An 18535-nucleotide genomic window follows, 5' to 3' on the forward strand; every position below is an offset into this window, starting at 1 on the left:
ATATAAAAAAGACCCAAACAGAACTTCTAGAGATTAAATCTACAATGTCCAAGATGAAGAGTAGATAATAACGTGAGATTTTTGAGCCTATCCTTAGTAGAATAAGGATAGCACTATTAGTAAAACAATAATATGAAATAATATGATAATAATAAATTGGTTTGGGAAGGGTCAGTGAAATAATTAGGAGACATCTTGAAATGTTAGAAATGTAGGTATAGGGATACAGTACAAAATGAGGGCTAGAGACAAATTACCGCTGCATGAAAGTTTCTTTCTTACACATTCCTTCAGCTTGGCTATATAAAACGTTGAAAACTATTTTTAATGGAATAGTGATATGGATTTTTAAAATGACAGTTAACTTTTACAGCGCTTAAAGACACAATAGAGAACTACAGAGTTGTTTCTTTCTGGTTCCCAAAGTGATCTGTAATTATATAAGTACTTCATTCACTATAATAATACTATAGTCCAAGAAGTATCAATCAGGGACTTCCCTGGTGGCGCAGTGGTTAAGAATCCGCCTGCCAATGCAGGGGACATGGGTTCGAGCCCTGGTCCGGGAAGATCCCATATGCCACGGAGCAACTAAGCCCATGCGCCACAACTACTGAGCCTGTGTTCTAGAGCCTGTGAGCCACAACTCCTGAGCCTGCGTGCCACAACTACTGAAGCCAACGCGCCTAGACCCCGTGCTCTGCAACAAGAGAAGCCACCGCAATGAGAAGCCCGCACACTGCAACGACGAGTAGCTCCCGTTCGCCACAACTACAGAAAGCCCATGCGCAGCAACGAAGACCCAACACAGCCAAAAATAAATAAATAAAATCTAAAAAGAAGTATCAATCAATAGCAAGCAAAAACAAAAACAAACAAAACAAAACAACAGTAACTCTTCTGAAGTATGTAGTATCTATGGGAAGTAAAGGAATGAAACTGAATTAGTCAACACCAGAAAACCTTGGTAGACAAAAATTTTCAAACCTGAAATTTTGGCAGGTTATTTTTAGCTAGAGTTAAAATACTTCAGAGATAAAGATATTTAAGATTCATATCAAAACCTGTAAAACAAATGACAAGATCATTTATCATTGTACTTACTTAAGGTAGAAATCAATGATTACATCATTAAGAAACTCTCCTTCTTCTAAGCACTCCAGATCTTCATTAGTTACTCCTAAACCCCCTTTAGTAGGTGGTGGAGGATATACAATCAACCTTAAAAAGTAAAAATAAAGTTAAAATATATTAATATTGAAAACTCTAGTGTCAAAGGGATTTGTTATATGGGACAATAACAGGGCAGTAGTATTCAATAACTAAAATGTGTAGGGTAAAAAATATTTGACATGATACAAGCAATTATATTTCCCTTCCTTTGTTTTCACAAGCTACTAATAGTACTCTCATTGAGTATCTTTTCATTTCCAATCCTTCCCATGTGGGCTAGTCTCAGTATTTGTCTAATCAATAGGTTATCCCACAGTCAATTACAATACCATTGAGGACGTCTCTCTTCTGTACAATTTTTAACTTTCAACAAACTGAAGTAATAAACCATAGAAGATTCTCCTACGCTCCAGTTTCCAATGCTAAGTTTGAATCCCCAAGACTAAAAGAGTCAACAGTCAAAAACAATGCTCTCCTACTGGTGGCTAGTCTACACCAGCAGCTGGACAATGAAGAATTACCATGGGAGCTTAGGAGGCAAGTTTCCCCAAAAAAAGTGCTTACGATGCATAACTTAAAGAGAATATAAAGGATATAAATAATTAGAGTACAACCAGAAAGAAATGGAAAACAAAATGACAACTAATTAGGCATTTTTCCTTTGGCACCCTCTCTTAAAGCTCAGAAAATAAGAGCAGTTGTGAGTTCTGACTATGATCTTGGAAAAGACAGGGTGGTATTTATTGCACAAATATAGTCAATAATAAGGTATAATATGTACTTGTTGAACTAGAAATATTCAAGAAGATAAGAATCATCTGCAGTTGATTTAATCTTGGTAACCATGGCACCTAAATCAAATAACATAGGAAAATTTTAAGTGCTAAAATGAAAGTTACTATTTTATTGGCTATTTCCCTATCCTGTGCTTTCCTTTTTTTTTTTTTTTTTTAACAGAGAAAAGGAATCGTGTAGAGGAATAGAAATCACTCTCAAGTGCACAGTCTCCCTTATGCTGCCTTACCACCATGAGAAGACATATAAAAGACGAAATACGGGGCTTCCCTGGTGGCGCAGTGGTTGAGAATCTGCCTGCCAATGCAGGGGACACGGGTTCGAGCCCTGGTCTGGGAAGATCCCACATGCCGCGGAGCAACTGGGCCCGTGAGCCACAACTACCGAGCCTGAGCGTCTGGAGCCTCTGCTCCGCAACAAGAGAGGCCGCGATACTGACAGGCCCGCGCACCGCGATGAAGAGTGGCCCCCACTCGCCGCAACTGGAGAAAGCCCTCACACAGAAACGAAGACCCAACACAGACAAAAATAAACATAATAAATAAATAATAAATAAAAAAAATTAAAAAAAAAAAAGACGAAATACGAACAAAGAAGTAACTTCTGAAAGGGAAGTTCTGATAAAGTACCCTAAATTGAGGCACACATTAATAAGCAATTTCACTTTTCCTATTATATATTCAGATACGGAATATATAATCTTAAAAACCATACACTTCTATTCAAATATTTTCAATAAATGCTTTAATCTTACCACATTTGACATCTTGGCTACCATTTCTGTCTTATTAACATAAAACTAAATGAAATGGCATTGATTGTTTTCTTAATAATTTTTTTAACTTTTTAATAATTATTTCTATTATTAACTGTCAGCAAGAAAGTAAAACTCAAAACATTTAAAAAGGAAAAGTACTTAAAATTAGCAATGTGAATGAAAACTACTAATTTGCCCACCTATTACAAACGGGATATGACACAGTACATACTTCTGAACAGGTCCAGTGTGCCTGACTTCTCGCCATTCTTCATCTGGATTCGATGTAATAGAAAGTGAGTAGCAACCACTACTTTGCTTCTGCAGTAAGGTGTAAGTAGGCTTGGCTGTATCCGTATTTGAGGGCTGACAGAAAATGGCAAAGAAAAAGGTCTTATACGTGCATAAACACGTAATAACTCTCAAAAGGACAAAGTCAAAAGTTAGACTGGTAAGAGAAAATGTGACTAAAAGAAATATTGATACATACCAATGAGTTATATATATACTCTTAGAATTTCTATAAAGATATAACTAAATCAAAATAATACTTTGTATCAAAAGATACTATACAATGGTCAAAGTTTAACCTGAAGTGTTACTTACAGGTCTGGCTTTATAATTAACTTAGGAATCTGAAAACAGTGTTCATTTTGTTCAAAATGAACAAAAGAGGTGATAAATAGTAGGAAAAAATTTAAACAAGAGACTGAAAAGAGTTTATAAGAACATAAATTGATATTTTATTATTAAATGGAAAACTATGATACAAATTTGTATATACAATGTAATTACCAGGCAAAATTTTTACATTATGCAAAAGACAGTGAAGTCTTACATCTTGACTTCCACTAATGTGGCTTTCTACAGACCTTTAAAAAAAAACAGATTAGCCCCAGACCAAACCCACATGAGTGTATGTGTGTGCGTGTGTGCACACGCCCATGTCACAGCAAACTTAATAAACGCTTTTCTTTCTAGAGGTATTTGGCAGTGATACATAAGCCACATGTATATTAGCAACCTCCTATAAAAATAAACACAGCATTTTAAAACTTACCATTAATTGTTTCAAGATAATTTTAGACTTATATTGATAAAAGAATTGCAGAAAATAAGCCTCTCACAGACCCCCCTAATATTAACATCTTTTTAAACCACAGTACAATTATTAAAACTAAAAAATTAATGTTGGTATGACACTATAAACTAAACTACAAACTTTATTCTGATTTTACTAGTTTTTCCACTAACAAATTTCTTTTGTTTCAGGATCCTACAATTCCTCAATCTTTCCTTGTCTTTCATGACCTTGATATTTTTTAAGACTGTTGGTCAGTTACTTTGTAACTGGGTTTGTCTGATTTTTCTCACAATTAGACTGAGGTTATACAATATTGAGAAGAATAACACAGAAATGATGTACTCTTCTCCGTGCATGATGTGACAGGTACATTAGGTCAATATATCTTATTACTGGTAATGTTAACTTCGATCACTTGGGTTAAGGTGATGTCTGCAACGTTTCTCCACTGTAAAGTTACTACAGTGGAGAAAAAAAAGTTACTTCCTTTTTGTAATTAATTAATATTTGGGGTGAGAGATTGATATTGTGCACATATCCTGTTTTACCTTAAGTTTTCATCCATTAAATTTAGCATCTCTCCGTGGACCTTACCTGCAACAATCATAACTATGATTTTTCTAGAGGTGGTTTTATATTTCTCTTGTTCCTTTTACATTTATTAATTGCAACACTTTTCTAAGAAAGAATTGTCCCTTACCCACCTTTTTTTATGTTTTCATTCATCCATTCAGTTATTTATTTGTATCAATATAGATTAATTGGTATTATATCTTATTTTTTAATAATAATCACAGGCTATCATTACTGATTTTGTTGATCTAACTGTTCTAGCTTTGGCACTGGGAGTTCCTTTAGGTTGGTTCCTGTGCCCTTTTGACAAAACACAGCATTCTGAAATCATGCTCATTTCAAAACAAGAATTTTTATTGAACTGCCTCCCTCCCCCTCACTAATTATATTAATCATATGCTAACCTGAGATATTGATTTCATCTTCATTTCTTCAGCAGTAACAGCAGGAAAAGAACAAGTTGAAGCACAGTAATAATGAATAAAAGAGCTTTCTTTTGAAGAGAGGTTCTGAAATAAAGGAAGTGCCTGAACCCAAGACAACGGATAAGAAAGCTCTAATTCTCCATTGGCTGTACTTATTTCTGTCATAATGTCTTGCAATTTCAATTCTTCTCTCTGTGAAATAGAACTGTGTAGCTCAAGGAAAATGAATTCAGTGGATTTTGCTATGAAAGAAAAAAGATACCAGTTTTTATCAGTAGTGTTATTTTTCAAGGGGATTATAATTAAAATAATTATTAGTAACAGTAAGGTTGGTATACAACTCAACAAACTATTTTGTATGTTAGTTAATAACCCAGGCAAATTAAATCCCAAAACAGGCCATTAGTAACCTATAACCAAAACTCACAATTTTTAGCCTCCTACTACATGAGACTACAAACTCCACAATGGTACTGACTGCTGCATCTCCGGTTCCTGGCATTTACTAGGTGCTCTTAAATGTTTGTTAATGAATAAGTAAATGAATGATGACTAAGCAATTATTTTTCTCTAGCCTTCTTCATATATCAAATCTACCAATTAAAAAAATTTCCAAACACTTCCTTCAAAATCATTTTCTCTCATCAAATGACATTCTCTCCTCCCATAATGATTATAAATGGCTTGTGTATTTTCCCAACTTCTCTGCTATTTAATCATGAATTTTCCCAATTAATTTGGAAGTAATGAGGACAGCAAAATAAGTAATTTTAAAGACATAAAATTTAGTTCACTACTTAACATCTTTAATGTGCAAGGGAGTAGGAGGGGAAATGGCAGAGAGATTAAAGAGATAGAAAGAAACTTACTAATTTGATTTACCCAATTCTAAACCAGACTCCTTTAGGAGTTGGAAACTAAACAAAGTTGGGAAATATCTCAAGATACTTACATATTGATAGATAAGTGTTATGGGAGCATCAGAAAAGTATTCAACCCAGTCTTAGAAAAATGATACATAAGTAAATAAACTGATTTATCTTTTTTAGAAACTATAGAAAATGTTGAAGATAAAGACTTCTGTATTTTATTTGACTTTGCCACTGATTAGTTCTGTCACAGTTCATTATGAAATAAGGGCAAGAAACTCTTAAGACAGGTAGCCAAGGATGTCAAGTGACTAAAAGATAAGGTAGTCCTTTTATTTTAGAAGATAATTTTAATTGGTTGAGTAAAATTATAAGGAGAAATTAAATGAATAAAATATCTTACATAATATCAAGGGATAAATTATTTTGAATTCAATGAACTTAATTTCAATTCAGTGAAATAATTACATTCTACTAAATTATTTTAGAGGAAAATTACTTTATTTATAGGACTTCTCAGATTATCCTGAAATTTAGATATCTTTTTATACTCACATTGCTGGCTTAATATAGAGTTTTCTAATTGGGTCTGAATCTCTTGAAGATAATCTGAGGAGACCCAAAGAAAGAGGATAGCATGACTTCTTTTACTGTGATCATCATCTTTATTTTTCCATAACCCAAACCGCTTTAAATGTGTAGTATCCACTAGCAATGAAATCTCATGCAGGGACACTGTAATAAATAAAAGATAACAAGGTAATAAATTAATCTATTTAGGAATACACTCCATATGCACTGTATGACTCCTCTTTAACACAATGTATTTTTTAAAAAGAATTATATGCAAGGTTTTTCAAAAATATCATTTCCAGTACATTTCAGTAAACTTGGCTAAAATACCTAAACAGTATTATTACAGTAAAAAAGATCACATAAATTAGAAAGGGCCAAACAATTTTTAAGTGATAATTAAATGTAGGAATTTAGCCTCTCACACTATATGATCTCAGACTATCTTATCAATGCAGAAAACTAAGCATAGTATAACTGAAAAAACTATATAATTCTATCTTGGTTAATACTATCAACCAAGACTGCAAATGCTATCATAAGCCACTTAACGCCTATTTTTCTTCTCCTCAAACATCTGCATTCCACTACACAGACCAGCCATTACCCAAAGATTCCCCAGAGTAATATGAGCTTCTGAATGGTCTAGGATGAAATTTTTTTGGCGGCGCCACATGGCTTGCGGGATCTCAGTTCCCAGACTAGGGACTGAACCCCGGACCCCGGCACGGCAGTGAGAGCCCAGAATCCTAACACTAGGCCACCAGGGGACTCCTAGGATGACATTTCTTCTAAAATTCTTCTAGGTTCTACTTCTCAAAACTTCTAGGTAACTGCTCTGAATTATCACTCTTTCTCCCTCTCAGCGAGCTAAAAGAATCTCCTCTGAGGACCTTATTTTTTAATTCAAAGAAATACAGAAAACTGGTGTAAAGAAGTCCTGAGGTCATCTGGTCCAACTTAAGAAAACAAGCAGCTGAACTAGGAATACAAATATCGGTTAAGTATAAACCCAAGATGGTTACCTATTTGAAACAAATCTCTTACTACTCCTCCCCCCATGTTTTCCTAGCTCCATGCTACTTAAAATGTAGTCCTCAGCCTGTGACATGAGCATCACCTGGGAGCCAAATGGAAATGCAGAAATCAGGCCCCACACTAGATATAGTGAATCAGAATCAGCAGTTTAACAAAAAGAACCCAGGTAATTCATATAAACATTAAAGTTTGAAAAGCAGTTTACAATAAGCATTCAAACTCATTAACTAGTCATCTTAATGTTCCCAAGATAGCCATTCTATTTTTTTTCCTTTTTCTTATAAATTAATCCATTTTAAACATTTTCTCTTTATTTCTTTCGTATTTCCTCCTTCCATCCTCTATTCTTTTCTTTCCTTATTCCATTCTTCCAGGTCTTTTTCTTGTTCCCTTTCTGTATTTCTATTTCTCTTCTGCGCCTGTCCGTATGCATGCCTCCTGACTTCCTCTCTTCCTATCCTGTCATGTCCTATCCTAACCTACCTTCCCTCTTCTTTTACTCTCTGTTTACTGGCTCCTTTTTCTTTTTCTTTTTTTTGATTTGTATGCCTTTTTTAAATTGAAATATAGTTGACACATAATGTTAGTTTCACATTACTACATAATGATTTGGTATTTGCATACATTATAAAATGATTACTATGGTAAGTCTAGTAACCATCTGTCCCCAAAGGTATTACAGTATTACTGACCATACTCCTTACGTTGTACATTACATTCTCATTGCTTATTTATTTTATAAATGGAGGCTTATACCTCTTAATCCCTTTCACTTATTTCACCCAACTCCCCACCACCCTCCTCTATGGCAACCAGCTGCTTGTTCTCTTTATCTTTGAGTCTGCTTCCCTTTTGTTTTTAGATTCCACATACAAGTGAGATAATACTGTATTTGTCTTTGTCTGACTTATTTCACTTAGCATAATACCCTCTAGATCCATACATGTTGTCACAAATGGCAAGATTTCATTTTTATAATGGTTGAGTAATATTCCATTGTATATATATATATAACACATCTTCATCCATTCATCTATTAGAAGACATTTATGTTGCTTTCACACCTTGGCTATTGTGAACAATGCTGCAATGAACACTGGGGTGCATGTACTTTTTCAAATTACTGTTTTGTTTTCTTTGGGTAAATACCCTGAAGCGAAATTGCTGGATCGCATGGCAGTTCTATTTTTAATTTTTTGACCAACCTCCATACTATTTTCCATAGTGGCTGCATCAATTTACAATCCTAATGTGTGCCAACAGTGGAAGAGGTTTCCCTTTTCTCCACATCCTTTCCAGCACTTGTTACCTACTGTCTTTTTGATGATAGCCATTCTGACCAGTGTGAGGTGGTATCTCACTGACAATTGGCATTTCACTGACAATCAGTGATGTTGAGCATCTTTTCATGTGTCTATTGGTCATCTGTATGTCTCCTTTGGAAAAATGTCTGTTTTTTAGACATTTTTAAATGTCTCTGCCCATTTTTTAATAGGGTTGTTTGTACATTTTGGTTATTAACCCTTTATCAGATATATGATTTGCAAATATTTTCTCCCATTTAGTAGGTTGTCTTTTCATTTTGTTAAAGGTTTCCTTTGTTGTGCAGAAGCTTTTTAGTTTGATGTAGTTCTACTTGTTTATTTTTGCTTTTGTTGCCTTTGCTTTTGCTGTCAGATGCAAAAAACTGCCAAGACCAATGTCAACGAGGTTACCCCCTATGTTTTCTTCTAGGAGTTTTATGGTTTCCGGTCATACATTTAAGTCTTTAAACCATTTTGAGTTGATTTCTGTATATAGTAGAGGTAGAGGTCCAGTTTCATTCCTTTGCATGTGGCTGTCCAGCTTTCTCAACACCATTTATTGAAGAAACTATCCTTTCCTTATTGTATATTCTTGGCTCCTTTGTTGACAATTAATTTACCATATATATGTGGGTTTATTTCTGGGCTCTCAGTTCTGTTCCATTGATCTCTGTGTTTTATGCCTATATCATACTCTTTTGATTACTATAGCTTTGTAATACAATTTGAAATCAGGACATGTGGTGCCTCCAGTTGTGTTCTTCTCAGGACTGCTTTGGATATTTGGGGTCTTTTGTTGTTCTATACAAATTTTAGGATTTTTTTTTCTATTTCTGTGAAAGACTCCATTGGAACTTTGACAGGGATTACAGTGAATCTGTAGACCGCTCTGGGTAATACGGACATTTTAACAATATTAATTCTTCCAGTCTATGAACGCTGTAACTCCTCCATTCTGAAAACTGTCAGTGAAACTGGCAGCAAAGACAAACAGATTAAGTTAAAAGTAAAGAGTGAGAACCTTCAGAAAAACTTCTCAGCATTTCTTCCTCATGCAGCTCACAGCCCCAAATAGTTGATACTATTTCTGTGAAATCTAGATAGTTATTACTAATCCAAATGTTCCAAGCTCTTAGTATGAAAGTTAAATATTCTTTAGGAAGACTGCTTTAAAAAGATTCCCTTAAAAAAGCCAGGGGGCATTTAACACCATCACAAGAAAAATTAACCTCATTACCAAATTTTCCCAAAACATTCAGTTTATTCTGTTACAGGGCTATGACAGACACTGAAAGTAGGAGTTGCCTATCATTTTTCCTACCTACTGTTAGGGATTTTAGTAACAGGACCCTAATTTTATGAGGAAGCAAGATACCCACCTCTTAAAAACTCTTATTTCCTGGCTTCCTTTGCAAATAGATGTGTGGTCATTTGACTACATTCTAGCTAAGAAAATATAAGCAGAACGTTAGGTGGTATGCACACCCAAGAAGACTCCTTAAAAGGGTGGTATGTATTCTTTCTACCATTTTTCCTTTCCTTCTGCTCTCTACCTGGCACAGTAAAACATGATGGCTGGACTTCCCTGGTGGCACAGTGGTTAAGAATCCGCCTGCCAATTCAGGGAACATGGGTTCGGTCCCTGGTCTGGGAAGATCCCACATGCCACGGAGCAACTAAGTCTGTGCGCCACAACTACTGAGCCTGCGCTCTACAGCCCACAAGCTACAACTACTGAGCCCGCGTGCCACAACTACCGAAGCCCATGCGCCTAGAGCCTGTGCTCCGCAAAAAGAGAAGCCACCGCAATGAGAAGTCTGCGCACTGCAATGAAGAGGAGCCCCGACTCGCCGCAACTAGAGAAAGCCCGCGCACAGCAACGAAGACCCAACGCAGCCAAAAATAAATAAATGAACAAATTTATTAAAAAAAAACAAACATGATGGCTGGAGTATGAGCAGCCATATGGACCATGAGACAAACTAGAGGATGAAAGTCATGTGTCAGGGATGACAGAGTAAGAAAATGAAAGGAGTCTGGGCCTCTGATGACCAAATAAACACCATATCAGCCCTGTTCAGTCTACCTCTGGAATTCTTAAATGTGAAGAAAAAATAAACTATTTTCTTTAAGCCACAGCCAAACATAATTAACAGCTAATATAAATATGAATAAATCAATTTTTTCCCACAGCTGCTGCAGAAAAATAAACATTTAGACCCCTAGATTTCCCCACCTACAAAAACCTTTCACATGCATGCCTTGTTTTATTTTTTTATTTATTTATTGGTTGCACCGGATCTTAGTTGCAGCAGGCGGGCTCCTTAGTTGCAGCTCTCCTGCTCCTTAGTTGCGGCGTGTGGGCTCCTTAGTTGCGGCTCGCCGGCTCCTTAGCTGCAGCATGAGAACTCTTAGCTGCAGCATGCATGTGGGATCTAGTTCCTTGGCCAGGGATCAAACCCGGGCCCCCTGCATTGGGAGCATGGAGTCTTAATCACTGTGCCACCAGGGAAGTCCCTGCATGCCTTGTTTTAAAAAAAAATTTTTTTTATATGGGAATTTAGCACAGACAGGATTTGAAGAAGCTGACTAATATTTTCCTCTTCCATTATAAAATCGTAAACCCATTACCACCGACAAGAGTATTTTTCCACAATTTTTAATTAAAATCATCTTTTAAAGATCATTTGGAGCTGATTCACTTTGTTATAAAGCAGAAACTAACACACCATTGTAAAGCAATTATACTCCAATAAAGATGTTTAAAAAAAAAAAAAATCATTTGGGAACTTCCCTGGCAGTCCAGTGGTTAAGACTCCACACTTCCAATGCAAGGGGCCTGGGTTAGATCCCTGGTCGGGGAACTGAGATCCCACATGCTGTGCAGTGTGGCCAAAAAAGTATTAAAAAAAAAAAAAAATATATATATATATATATATATATATGTTTATATATATATTCATTTGGGATAGAAAAGCTATAAAGAAAGCAATATTTGAAACAAAGTACAAAATATTAACTATGAAAACCTAAAATATCATTTTTGATGTTTGTTTGTATCATAAGAATTTGAGAGGTATCTCCATTACAAAGGTCTTTACCTATAGATTTTAGTTAGATGTAGTGGGACTACATCAAACTACAAAGCTTCTACACGGCAAAGGAAATCATCAACAAAATTAAAAGGCAACCTATTCAATGAGAGAAAATATTTGCAAGTCATATATCTGATAAGGGGTTAAAATCCAAAATATATAAGGAACTCATACAACTCAATAGCAAAAAACCCCAAACAATCTGACTGAAAAAAAGGCAGAGACACTGAAAAGACATTTTTCCAAGGAAAACATACAGATGGCCAACAGGTACACAAAAAGGTGGTCAACACTGCAACTCGTCACGGAAATGAAAATCAAAACCACTATGATATACCACCTCACACCTATTAGAATGGATATTATCAAAAAGAAAAGAAATAATGAGTATTGGCAAGGATGTGGTAACAAGGGAACTCTTGTGCACTTGTGCACTGTTGGTGGGAATGTAAACTGGTGCAGCCACTATGGAAAACAGAGCGTTCTCAAAAAAATTTTTTTAATAATCCAGCAACTCCACTTCTGGGTATTTATGCAAAGGAAAGGAAAACACTAATTAGAAAAAAAATATATGCACTCCCATGTTAACTGCAGCATTATTCACAATAGCCAAGATATGGAAAAAACCTAAGTGTCCATCAATGGATGAATGAATATGTGATACATATACAATGGAATACTGTTCTGCCAAAAAAAAAAAAGAAGGAACGAATCTTTAAAAAAAAAAAAAAAAAGCTCATAGATACAGAGATCAGATTGGTAGTTGCCAGAAGCAGGGGGTGGACAAAATGACAGAAGGGGGTCAAAAGATATAAATTTCCAATTATAAAATAAATAAGCCATGAGGATATAATGTACAGCACATGGTGACTATTGTTAATAATACTGTATTGCATATTTAAGATCTATCGCATAGATCTTAAAAATCCTCATCACACACAAATTTTTGTAACTTTGCATGGGGATGGATGTTAACTTGACTTATTGGGGGAATCATTTTGCAATATATACAAATATTGAATCATAATGTTGTATACCTGAAATTAATATAATGTTGTACATCATTTATACCTCTATTAAAGAAAAAGAAATTGAGAGGTAGCTCTGTTACCCAGGTCTTTATCTACAGATTATAGCACTATCTTTTATGAAATTATTTCCTCTTGAATCACAGGCCTTGGTTTCTTTAAATAGCTAATGTTATATTATTCCACAATAACTTATTAAAATTTCCTAATTAGGAATATCAGTATATTTATTTTTATATATTATATATGCCTTACATATTCTTACTACTTATAGTAGCTTCCTAATCATTAGATTCATTATTATAACATACAGTTGTGGATTCTGTACATGGGTATCTGGGGAGTCCAACTAAAGTTACTTCAATCTCATCTTCAGTCTTGAAACACAGGTTTCCTCTTCCCCAGTTCATTTCTGAAGTGCTATTTGTATATATTGTTTTTGTTCATTCTTCTCATAATTCATTCTCTAAAGAGACTATTCTCTGTTGCTTATTATTTGTTCTCTTAATGTTATTTATTCTGAAAGGTTTTTATTTGGAAAGAGAATGAGAAATTTGTCTGAGTCTCTACAAATTATAGGTCCATTTTCCAATCCACATTGCCTTACTCAGATAAGAAACAGTATAAAAAAATCTCTCTTAATCCCTATGCAAAACCATTTTACATGTTTGTGTGCAACACTAAAAATTTTCCTTATACTTCTTTACTTACAGTTTCTATTTTCATCCATTTTTATATATCAAAAATCTTGCTATCAAAACTACTTTTGTTATTCCCAAGAAATTGCCATGAGTCCCTTCATATTACTTGAAGTCATTAAAACAACAGTATAAAAATTGTATATTTTAAGTGTTATAAAACATTTTAACTCCTTTTGAAGCTGCTAAAAAAAGTGTTAAATTGAAACATATTATTAACCTTATTTTTACATAAATTCTACACTGGAAAAAATTATGAAAGACTAATTGCAGAAATATCTCAGAATTTTTGTTGACCAATTATTTTATACTCAAAACTACAGTGAAAAGAGGTCATAAGATAATGATAGCTTACCTTGAAATGGGATCTTAATATACTTTGTCGTGAACTAAAGGAAAAATAAAAAAGCAAAATACGAGTTACCACTCAAGATGTGTTACTATTCAAATTTTTCAAAATTTTTTTCTTTTTTAAACCACAAGTACGTAATCAAAGTCTATACTAAAAGTCTTAAGCCTTTTTCTCAATAAACCAAAAAGATGTTTCACTGTAAAGACTTAGTTTTATGGAAGTTTAAGAACCCTGTGCAAGTAATTTAATTCTCAATATGCTCATTTATAAAAACCAGTAAGACTTTACTTAATATACTTTTCAAAAATGTTTCCTGAATATTTAAAAAAAAAATAAGACAAAGTCCAGAAGAAACTGCCAAAAGACCTCACAGGGTGTCACTGACTTTGGTAAATAAATCACAAAGCAGGATTTGATCCTTATCTTTGCTGACATTCCCAGCATTCATTCTTCTTTGTTCCATGTTATAAATTCCCTTCTGACTAAGGATTCAGCAAGGTTCCTGCTCTTTCTGCTCCTTCTGTGACAAGATGCTAAATTTTCTCTAGGTATCTTTTGTATCTATCTGACCTCCTTAAGTGTTGGTTTTAAAATAAAGTCTCAAGAGTTGTGGAGTACCTAAATCTTACATGTACCACCTAAAATAGATGTCCTTTGAAGTTTGTCAAATTAATTCATGCCTATTTATTTATTACGTGGTTAGGTTTCTCTTTTGATCAATACATTTATGAAATTGTTGACCAAATCAGGGATACAGTCTGTGAGCACAAAATTGAAAATGGCCTTGGTACATGGGTACCTAAATTAACTACCAACAGAGTTCCAAATACGTAGCAAACAATGTTTGGTGAAACCACAGATTTAGTAAGACTCCATTTTATTTTATTTTTTTTGCTAATTTAAAAATGATTTCATACTGTAGTTTCACAAATATAAAACTCACATTTCATAGTGTAAGTCAGCCACTTAAGCAAAATTTGAGCAAAAGGACAAATGAGTTAAAAGCTGAGCAAGGGGTTCAAATGTTGCCTCTCTTATCTCTACCACTTACACAAATAGTAAGTAAACTTAGGTAACGTACTGAACCTCTCAGTTTTTGATAAGACCCTTAATCAAGGGGAGCTGTTATCATTAGACACTAGCATCAGATTAAGTATGTTATCTAGCTTGATTTATTCAAATACACCTTATTATTATGTCACCTTCACATAACTGCTATATATATTTGGTGTATATTTCCCCTTGCTAAATCCTTTCAGGCATGTTTCACTGGGTCTTTCATCTCATAAAATATATCTTAGCAATTGTAAATAACTAGTTATAGAAAATGAATATAAGGAGTGTTTGCTTTTGAGATTTTATAGTCATTACTATGAAATTACAAATTAGAAGTAGTGTATCTATATATCTTTGGCCTCTTTCTACATGATTGTTTCATTCTCCCACCATAAGCACCCTTGTCCTATCAAACCTTTCTGTTTGGCAAGGATCACATACTCATTTACACCTTTTTTGATGACTAAGCCAACATGTAATCTCTCCCAAAGGCAAAGTCCTATTTGCAGCAAAAACTGAATTCCCAGTTAAGAAAATCAGAAAGATGTTTTTGTGGCAATAAGGTAATCCCAAGTTCTCTGAAATCATACCATATCTACTTAAACTTAAAAATAAAGCTGAACATAAGAGCTATTTTATAGCTTCTTACAACAGCCAGTACAGTTCTTTGAACATAATATACACTTAATAAACATTTTTTCTACTATTAACAAAAGTGAGATCTAAAAAATTAAATGTGCAGCATTCTCTACACTAAAAAAAGGTAATAATAACTTAAATGTCCCACTATAGAAAAAAAAAAAAAAAAACGGCTCTAACTTATGTAAGAGTTTCCCACTACAGGTATTTCTCTGGCTCAGCTAAACTGTAACTGTCATGACAGTGAGAACAATATCTCCAGTGTCCATAACAAAATATAGCAGACACCCATTAAACATCTGGCAAATGACTAACTTTAATTCTCTAATATATTACCCCCCCAAAAAAAGAAGTTCTTTAATTTCTAAATTACAGAGCATGATGAACTCTGTCTGAAAAAGAATATATATTCACAGATTTTTGAAAAACTTGAAAGTTTTAAGACTTTTACCCTTTTCCTGTTTTATATTATTCATTATATTTTTTAATTTTAAAATTGCTTACAATCTCTCCATAGCAACCTACCTGTTTTAATTTTTGCAGAATTCTTCTCAACCTTTCTTCACATGCATATATTTTACCTGCATATATTTACTAAACTACTTTCCTATAATTAGACATTTAAGTTTTTTTATTTTAATCATAGTTTAAGTGTTCCAACAGACATGAGACAAATTTTTAACACCTACTTTATGACATTTATTGAATATTTGCAGTACTTTATTATTTGTAGTAGCAAAATTCTGGGACAACTGAAATGTCCAATGGTCAGGAATTAAGGACAATCCAAATATTCCAAAATAGGTACATGAATTACATTAATTTAATATGATTATGGTGAGCTACAAAACAGTATGTATAATGTTATATCCTTTGGTTTTAAATATATATATATCTAATATGAAGAATATGGAATGATATACACTGTAGAGTTAATGGTAATTGTCTCTGGATAGTCAAAATTACAGGTGTTCATTAAATTGTTCCTTTACTCATTTGTAGTTTTTTGTTTGGTTTTGGTTTTTGCCCATAGCAAGTCCACTGACCATATAATAGCATAATTAATACATTAATTAATGAAAACCCCTTGCTGAATATTTATATTAAATTCCCCCCCCCAGCTTATCAGTTATTGTCACATATTTAGGTTACCCAACATTTTGCCATTACAAAGAACTCAACAGAAAAAACTGGTTAAACCTGAATTTAAAATGAAAAAGCTATAAAATTGGGGGGGAAATTGTGAAAAGTGAACAAAATTCCTTAAAGAAAATAATTGTAAAATCACTCTGGGCATAACAAAATTATTAATATCTGAAAACTAGTGATCAGAGAATATTCATTTTAAACAGAATTGCTGTGGTGCTTTCAATCAAAGCAATTTTAACTATATCACCAGCTACCGTTATTGGTACTTCCCAGAATTTGTACATGTTTACTCTACTGGGATTAGTTAGGTCTTCCCCCTGCATGGTCACCAAGTAAACATCTACTCTGTGTCTTAAATCATACGCTCTCCTCTCTATGAAGTCTTCCCTGATTCCTCCAGACAGAGGTACTCACTTCCATATGCGCACTTCCTATACATATTTTCATAGTACATTTTACTATAATGTAAATATCTATTTACATTTCTGCCTGTTTCATTAGACTACAAGTTCCTTGAAAGCAGAGATCATATCTTACCATTTTTATATTCCCTGCCTTATCCATAACAGAGTGAAATATTAACAAAACTTCTAGGAAAATACCTGAATTATAATCTGACATAGTCAATTCAATTCAACTAATGTTTAAAAGTGCCTATTTAGGTTTGAGCCATTTATGTGAAGTGTAAAGGGGAGTAAAAGCACGACTCTTCATCACAAGATGCTTAAAGGCTAATGGAGAGGTTTAGGCAAGAACACAAACAAAAACACACAGAATAAATCCTACAACAGATGTACAAACAAAGTGCTGTAAGTACATAGTAAAAGGAGAAGTTAATTATGGCTAAGAAGGAGAAATCAGGAAAAGGTTTTCTGGAAGAGGAAGTATTTCAGATAAGCCTTAAAAGATTTTAACAGGCAGAAAAATAGTGAGAAAATATAGAGAACTGAGCAAAATCCAATATGGCTTTCATATACAAAATGTGAGGAGTTAATACTGAAAAGAAGTGGAAAAATAGAATAGGAACTATTCCTGGAGATCCTTAAATAACAAGTTTGGGAATCTGGAGAACAATTTAAACCATCAAAATGAGATTTCTTCTTTTTGCTATTAACTATACCCTAAAGAAAAATTTACTTTACCATCAAGTAAGTTTTAGAGCCCAAAGAATATCAATGTTACATATGATTTTTTTCATACATAATCCTCATTAGAGTAGTCAGATTACAGATATGATTTTAGGGCATTCCTCTATGGTTTCAAGATTTCACAATTAAAGACATGTTTCAAAATAGGTATAATGATATATTCAAAATGTCCTATATAAAATTAATCTCAATTCTATTTTCATTTGCACTAAAAAAAGAGAAGACAATCTGAAAATGCCTTGTCCAAAAAGCAAAGCTAAAAAAAAAAATTAAATATACTTACTGTAACACAACCTTTAGGAGCTCCTTTTACTTTACCAATATAAACAGAAGTAAATATAAAATCCAGTTGTAGATCCATCTCATTACTAGGTATAACACAGGAAATGTTTTCCATGACAGGATTATATGGACATAATTCAGATGAAGCCTAACAAGGAAAAAATTATAAAATGCATATAAACCTAAGTATTATATAAATGCTGACGATGATTTTCAAAGTTAAATACTTCTTTAAATTACTATTAATGAATCTGTGAAGGATTTTACACTGTTCTTACTGTGAAGAAATAGTTATCTAGATTTTTTTCCCTAAAAAGTATATGGTTGGACTTCCCTGGTGGTGCACTGGTTAAGAATCTGCCTGCCAATGCAGGGGACACGGGTTCGAGCCCTGGTCCAGGAAGATCCCACATGCCGCACAGCAACTAAGCCCATGTGCCACAACTACTGAGCCCGCGTGCCACAACTACTGAAGCCTACTCGCCTAGAGCCCGTGC

At 34.0% G+C, this 18535-nt stretch overlaps 1 protein-coding gene across 7 annotated transcripts in view; it reads right to left on the minus strand.

The window, feature by feature from the left end:
• SENP7 (SUMO specific peptidase 7) overlaps window positions 1–18535 on the minus strand; it is a 147868-nt gene that overhangs the window by 15323 nt on the left and 114010 nt on the right. For all 7 annotated transcript variants that reach the window (XM_082392074.1, XM_082392071.1, XM_082392073.1 and 4 more), the window contains 6 exons: window positions 18040–18186; window positions 13768–13801; window positions 6232–6411; window positions 4787–5049; window positions 2958–3091; window positions 1105–1221 (listed from right to left, as the gene is read on the minus strand). In XM_082392074.1, coding sequence (XP_082248200.1) covers window positions 1105–1221; window positions 2958–3091; window positions 4787–5049; window positions 6232–6411; window positions 13768–13801; window positions 18040–18186 — 875 coding nt within the window. The remainder of the gene's footprint in view (window positions 1–1104; window positions 1222–2957; window positions 3092–4786; window positions 5050–6231; window positions 6412–13767; window positions 13802–18039; window positions 18187–18535) is intronic.

The sequence above is a fragment of the Balaenoptera borealis genome (genome assembly GCF_965194805.1).
Source record: "Balaenoptera borealis genome assembly, chromosome: 5".
Lineage (NCBI taxonomy): Eukaryota > Metazoa > Chordata > Mammalia > Artiodactyla > Balaenopteridae > Balaenoptera > Balaenoptera borealis.